Source organism: Lynx rufus, unplaced genomic scaffold (genome assembly GCF_022079265.1).
Source record: "Lynx rufus isolate CCGP_SWC_20201006 ecotype Redwood Valley unplaced genomic scaffold, mLynRuf1.p SCAF_1, whole genome shotgun sequence".
NCBI classification, from domain to species: Eukaryota; Metazoa; Chordata; class Mammalia; order Carnivora; family Felidae; genus Lynx; species Lynx rufus.
In genome coordinates, this window is record NW_025814823.1 from 123640998 (window position 1) to 123648091 (window position 7094).

Sequence of the window (7094 nt, forward strand, 5' to 3'; positions counted from 1 at the left end):
TTTTTTAAATGTTTATTTATTTCTGAGACAGAGAGAGACAGAACATGAGCAGGGGAGGGGCAGAGAGAGAGGGAGACACAGAATCCGAAGCAGGCTCCAGGCTCTGAGCTTGTCAGCACAGAGCCCGACGCAGGACTCGAACTCACGGACCGTGAGATCATGACCTGAGCCGAAGTCGGTCGCTCAACCGACTGAGCCACCCAGGCGCCCCAATCTCAGCAAAAATTTAAAAAGACAAACTTTCAGAATACTTGCACTTAGCTGTTCCACAGTAAATGCTTGGATATCAAAATACGGTTTTGCAGTACAAGTGAATTAACAAAGTTATACTTAACTGTAGCTTTTCCAATTATTTCTCTTTACTGAGAAATATTTTCTCTTTACTGAGCAAAAGACCAATTGTCTGTATTAGGCAGGAAAATATTTAGGAGTCATGGAAGTGCATAATTTTGGTGTAAAAGAAAACTGTAGCTATTTTGGAAGGAAAAAAATCACTATTAAAGTATTTAGGGACTTAAGTTGTCATTATTTTGTCCCCCATTATAAATAACATTAGCCATTGCATTCTGAAAGGGCTGTTATGTGTTTGATTTACTGTGTCACCACTTAAATATTGCAAGATTTTTAAAAGATTAAGAAAAATCTGTAAAAATGTTAATGGGTTTGAAACTAGAATCTATGAGTAAAGTTTAAAGGAATAAGAACAATTTTGTGTAGAGAGAAGCAAGGTGAATGGTGATTATGAGAGATTTAAAGCATATGAGGGATGTTTATGTAGTAAAAATAAGAAAAACTCATTTATATTTGTTTTATTCTTACACTGATTAAGAGAGAAGCTACAGGCCTTGGCTTCAGACTTTGAAGGAGAAAAAGTAATACATCGGATCAATTTTAACGTGAAGATCGACCTTGGATTAGGCCACTTCTCCCGATTATCCACAAGATGGCACCATTTCCATTTCTTTGGGGGGCAAGCTTTTAAACGCAACAGAGGAAAGTACAATTCGCAACTGTTAAAATGAAACAGTAACAGCCAGCTAGCAATGCGCTGCCTACATCCAAGCTTCATCCTTTTCTGTTGAGCCAAAAACTAGAAAGCCCCATGGATATACAAACAATTCCTCTTGTCAGGGATCTTCAGTTTCTTATAGAAATGTGGGGGGAGGGTGTATAATTAGACTCTGCAGTTAGTGATATTTTAGGAGACTGATTTTTTAAATTTTCATATTCTTAGACCAGGCCGTACTTCCAACAAGTACCTTCTTTAGGAAGAATTAGTTTGTTCAAAATCAGAATTAAGAGAACCACAGTAAGCACTAGACACTTACCTTGGGAGAACCTTGACTTCTCTTTTGCTTCATGTCTTTGGCGAGCACCCGCATGACGTTCTCCTTGGAAAATATATATAACATATGAAGAGAAAAATCATAATGTTAGGCGCGGAATGTTTCTAGATCCTCAGCTTGTCCAACCCCATTTACTCATTTTCTCTACCAGCCAGGCACCTCTAGAACACAACTAAATTACACATCGCAAAATGAAGGAAGGATCAGGGTTTAGAGTTTGTCCTACCTGTAGGTCCTCAGCGGGCAGAGTCCCCTTCAGGGAGTCGGGGCTGGGAAACAAAAGGACGTTACTCACCCACAGCATCTCTTCTTCCGTCCGGACCCTCCGCGGGGCGGTGCGCTCCAGTTTCCACTCCATCTCAGGAGGATTTTCCCCTGCCGGGTGTTCGGCCTCACCTCGATCGGCTCTGGTCTTCCCCCCGGTCTAAGCCAGCCTTGACGCCTAATCGTCAAACCTCTACTCTCATCCCCCAGGACCATCATTTTTCGCTCTTAACCTCCATTTCCCCCATTCCTCCCACGGCTCGCAGAGAGTATTCCCCAGGGTACTGTTTAAAAAGCTGGCGGGGCGGCAGCCGGAGCGGGAATCCCCCTCTCCCGCTTCTCATTGGCCAGCGCTTTGGTGACGTCAGAGGTCGGGAGGGATTCCCCCCGGCGCGCCCCTCGGCCCGCCTCCACCTTCCAGCCCTGCCTCGCCGCCGCTTGCTCTTTGTCCGCGGAGGCGCGCACTGGAGCGCCAAGCTTTGCCGCGAGCCTTGGCGGGCCTGAGCTGGGCCCGGCGCCGAGGGCTGTCACGCCAGCAGGAGATGAGGGGGTTGGCGGGCGAAGAAGCGGGTTCTGTGAGTTCACGCTCTTTCCATTTGCGGGGGGGTTGGGAGGGGTGGGGAGGAAGTTTTGTTACAACGGGACTTTCTCTCCGTTGGTAATGGTGACCGTTTGTGTAACCCATAGATATTAGACGTATCCCCCCAACGTGTTCATCAGCTCGTGTTCCACTTTCAGATAGGCAGGGAAACGTGGCAAGAGTTCTGTGCTGATGAGAAGGGAGAGCATTGACATATGCACTCAATAAGTGCTTCTCTGCTGCAGCCATTTGGAAGTGGGCAGGTTCTCTCACTTGAGCTTCTGCGCTATCTTCCCAAACAAGAGTTGGTGAGCGAGGTGAAAGAGTTGGTGAAAGCTGGTGACAAGGAGCACCTCATGAGGAGTGAAGAGCCAGCAAGAAAGCTGAGCAGACTGGGGGCTAAGTAATAAAGGAGAGGATGATATTGGGGGTTAAGGGAGGGGGTTAGATGGAAATGACAAGGAGCCAGATGGGCTGTACAGCCTTAGCGGCCCCACCTGAGCTGCCAAGAGAGGCTGGCTGTGCCATATGGCAGGAGGGAAAACCGTGTCTGGGAAGCTTCTGACAGCCAGCGTTTTCCTCCCCATAACCGCCTCCCTACCTCTCCCCCCCCCGTTTGACATGGGACTGCTTGTGCTCTCATGCAGCATGTGGGTTTGTGCATTTTACCAGGGAAGGGATTCATACATATCAGATACTCAGGGTGAGGGGGAGGAACAATTGTTGTAGAAAGTGATTTATAAACAAAACAACAACAACAAAAACTCTAAAGTTACTCTCCTGTTTTCCTTCTTACTGAAAGCAAGAAAAATTGACATCAAGGCTGAGACCCAATCTTGGGACCAGTTTTCCATCTACAGTAATAAAGGTTAGGGGAAATGCTGCACAGGGTAACATAATCACATGAGTCTTATCAAAATGCTTGATAGCCAAATGGATTGAAATATGTTAAGTTTCACCCACAAGAATTTCACCTCCTTACAGTGCATTGACTTCCAGTAAATCTTTTCAGCAAACACGGAGGCTAAATAAAGTGAGATATTGGCTGAGTTTCAACTGTATTGTTAATTTAAAGATCAGTTTTGCAAATGTCAGCTAAAATTAGCAGCATATTGGAAATAAAATCGAAGACTTTTTGTTCTATTTTTAAGTACCATTTTACTGTACCATTTACCAGGGAAAGGATTCATAAATAACAGATCCTCAAAAGGGTCAGTGATGGGCACAAACACAGGAGTAGTAAATCCAGTTCAATTAATGAGCTTCTAAATCCATGTAAACTGTGATTTTAGAATCCATGCCCTTACAAGTATTAAGAATAAGAATAGTGTTTTATTCTTTTAGAATTCAGTTATCTGTAATGCATACATAAATTCCATTTTAGCCACTAATTCCACAGCATATCACGCAATCTCCAAATGCCTTTCCCCCCTAGGTTAAAGCAGTAAAAGTATTTTCCTTTAAAAAGTTATTGTGCATTTAAGTATTCATATTGAAATTTAGTAAGAATGATGGAAGTAGAAAAATCACCATGGCAAACACCTTAGTACTAACTGTTGCAGTCAAGGATCATGAATGGTAAAACTGAGGTACATATGATGAGGGTGTCTGCCTCCTATGACCCAATGCAAAAAGGAAAATCGTAACTTCTCATTGGACAAACCTGGCAGCCACCACCTCACCATTAAGGACACCATTTTAATTAACCTCACCATTAAGGACACATTGACATCTAGTGCCTCCTGATATGATGCACTAGAAAGGGCACAACATAACTTATTTAATATTTTTGCCCAAAAATGCATAACCTGAATTAATAATGAGAAAATACTAAACCAACCAAATTGAAGAACATTCACAAAATGGCGAGTAGTATTCTTCAAAAGTATAGTCATGAAAAAGAAAAATTGAGAAACTATCACCAATTAGAAGTATCTATGTAAAACATAACAATTAAATGCATTGTGAGATCCTGGATTGAATCCTGGACTGGGGTGAGGGGGAGGAACAATTGTTGTAGAAATCTGAATAATATCTGTAGATAGTGAACAGAGTAGTAGTAATGCTAATTTCCTACTTATAATCATTGTGTTATAGTTGTGTTAAATGCTAACATCTGGGGAAGCTGGGTGAAGGATATAATGGAATTATTTGTACCATTTGTGTAACATTTTTCTAAGTCAAAAATTATTTCAAATTAAGAAATTAATATCATGTGATCATATTAATAGGACATGGCACAACTGTTTAAGAGAAAATTGATATATCCTGTAAACATTTTATCTTCATATTTATCAAATATGGTTTAGGAATAGGGTCTAATTCATATATTTATGTGCCTGTGTGTGATTTACTATCTTCAAAGTGTTTCCTCCTTTGGAGAGGGTTTTGCAGGCAGATCTGTGATAAGGACCAGGGCTGTGAGGAAGCCTTCTCCACAAAAGCCAAGGCCAATTCCAACGGTGTCAAGGTGAAGGGGGGTAAGTGGTGAAGCAGTGAGAAGGGAGAAAGGCGTTTTTCTTGACTCCTATCTGGCCTGCGGTCTGAGTCTGAATAGGTCTCTACCGATGGGAAGCCAAGAGGAGAAACAAACTTGCCAAGTGCAGATTTTTTCAATTACATGATCACATTTTCTTCCTAAATAATAATGTTAAGAATCTCACATACACAATGCACCAAGTCAGCTCCCTTCATCCGCCCTCCCAGCTTTCTCCTTTCCCCAGAGCTCTGTCAGACCTTTTCCAATGCATTTACATACATACGTGTGTACTCAGTCTGACGCTGTGCATCTTCCTACGTAAATATGATCTTACTATACTTATCGTTTTGCACCTTGCTTTTTCTACTTCGCTGTATTCAGTTGCAAACCGGAGAGCTTCCCCAGCCCCAGCTCCAACTGCCGGGTCTCACGCCCCTCTGGCCCGGCGTCTCCCGCTAGGCTTGCGCCCCCACCTGTGGTGCCAGCCCGCCCCGACTCGCGCCCCACCTCCCGCGCCAGCCAGACCACTTTGGCGCCCGCCTACCGGACAAAAGGGACCGTTGGAGTGCGCTCCAACCGTCCCTGGGGCACGTCCCCGCCAGGTGCGGGTAGGGGGTGGGGGTAGGAGGGAGGTGCCTACCTTTCAGGATCCATTCAGCTCCAGTCCAAGTAGGATGGGAAAGCCTGGATGCAGGGGAGAGTTTGGGATAGCTGCACTGTGGTAGAGTCGGGAAGTTAGCTGTGAAGTTTGGGGAAAGAAGGGGAAGGCGACCATCATGTTCTGGACAGATAAACTGAGCGTGTCTGCTCCCAATCATATATAGCTCAAAATAGCACGTGGGAAGGAATAAATGAATCCCTTATAATTCAGGCTAGCAGCCGGGCTCGGAAAATAATTTGTAAAGATTCTACCAAATAAAAGCCTCAGTCAGAAGAGTAGTCAGTAAACTACCGTGTCATCTCTGGTCACAATGGACTTACCACTTTTTCAGTTATAAGTGGTTTTTGTACATGCCTATTTTTCTGTTACCGCCCGGCTTCTAAGTACCGGGTCTGTCCTTATTAAAATATATGTGTCCATGATACCCGAGCTAATGAAGGTGGAGGGTACAATTTACCCAGCTTAAAGCGTGAAATCTGAAGATCACTTCGCCTCCAACTATTCATCTTCTTTTATGCATTTTCCCCTTCTCTTTCTGCTTAAGGCAGCTCTTGCGTAGGGTACTAACTAAAATAAGATACTTCTCCAGAATTGTAAGGAATGTAAGGAAAATACCAAACTGAAATCAGTACAAATCTGTATAAACTATGGATAAAGTGAAGTATATGAACATGGTACCCCCTCAAAGAGGGCTCATGAATGCTGTAGACTTAAAAATCCTTTTACTAGATATCCTAGCAGCACTTCAAACACAACATAATCCAAAACAGAATTAAGAATCCTTCTTATTCCTCCTCACCGCAAACAGCCTGTTTTCTGCCTGCTTGCACCCTGTTCCAATATCCCTATCTTACTTGTGGAATAGAGTCAAAGTCAGCCTTCTTTAACACTTTCCCTTCCCATAAGATTACATCTGCCTTCTTCTTGAACTATTATTACAGTAAACTCATTGATAATTCAATATCTAGTCTATTCCCATTAACTCCATTTAACATGTTTATTAATGTTTATTATTAATAATATATTAATTATTATTAATATAATAATTATCATTAATTAAGTTTTAATCAATTAATTATTAATATAATGTTTATTATTAATAATGTTTATTATTAATTAATTCCATTTAACATGTTTATTTGCACAGAACAAGTTCCATACACCATGTGAAGCAGTGAGGATCCAGTGATAAAGCTATAAAAGGCACTTTGCATTATCTTTACTGAATTGGAGTTCTCCCCTGCCCCAAATCCCTATAAGGATTTCCTTACACACAGAATTAAGTTCCAAACTTTCTATCTGACATGCAAGCCCTCTACAATTCAACTTCCTCCTACCTTTCTTGCATCATCTGCGATGATACCACTAGTATATTCTGTTCCGCACAATGTAGGTGATGCCCAGCCCTCTCCTGCCTTCAGGCTACCTCTCTTGTTGTTGTTTGTTTATTTATTTTCTTGCAAGGAAAATGTGGGGCTCATGCTCTACTGGGGCTGAGTCAGTGAAGCACCCCACCCAGGCAGCCATCTCACTTTTGAGGGTTTTTTTTTTTCATGTCTTCTAGCAATCTTACCCTTGAAATTTCAGTTACCTGTTCCAAAACCCTTCTCAAATCTCCCTAATTCTAACTTTTTCTTCCCTATGTTCCTGTAGCATTTTGTTTGTATCTTTAGTCAGTTTAATTCCAGGTTTTGTATTTGTGTAAGTATATTGTAAGCTCCAAGAATACAAGGATCTGGTCTTTTTCATCTCTGTATCCTCCAG

General features: G+C 42.4%; 1 protein-coding gene across 1 annotated transcript in view; it reads right to left on the reverse strand.

Annotated features, from left to right (window-relative positions):
• CDC20B (cell division cycle 20B) overlaps window positions 1-1704 on the reverse strand; it is a 47377-nt gene extending 45673 nt beyond the window's left edge. Inside the window, exons 1-2 of the mRNA XM_047102982.1 lie at window positions 1573-1704; window positions 1329-1391 (exon numbers count right to left, since the gene is read on the reverse strand). Of these exons, the coding sequence (XP_046958938.1) occupies window positions 1329-1391; window positions 1573-1704 (195 nt within the window). The remainder of the gene's footprint in view (window positions 1-1328; window positions 1392-1572) is intronic.
• Window positions 1705-7094: the final 5390 nt, after the last annotated feature.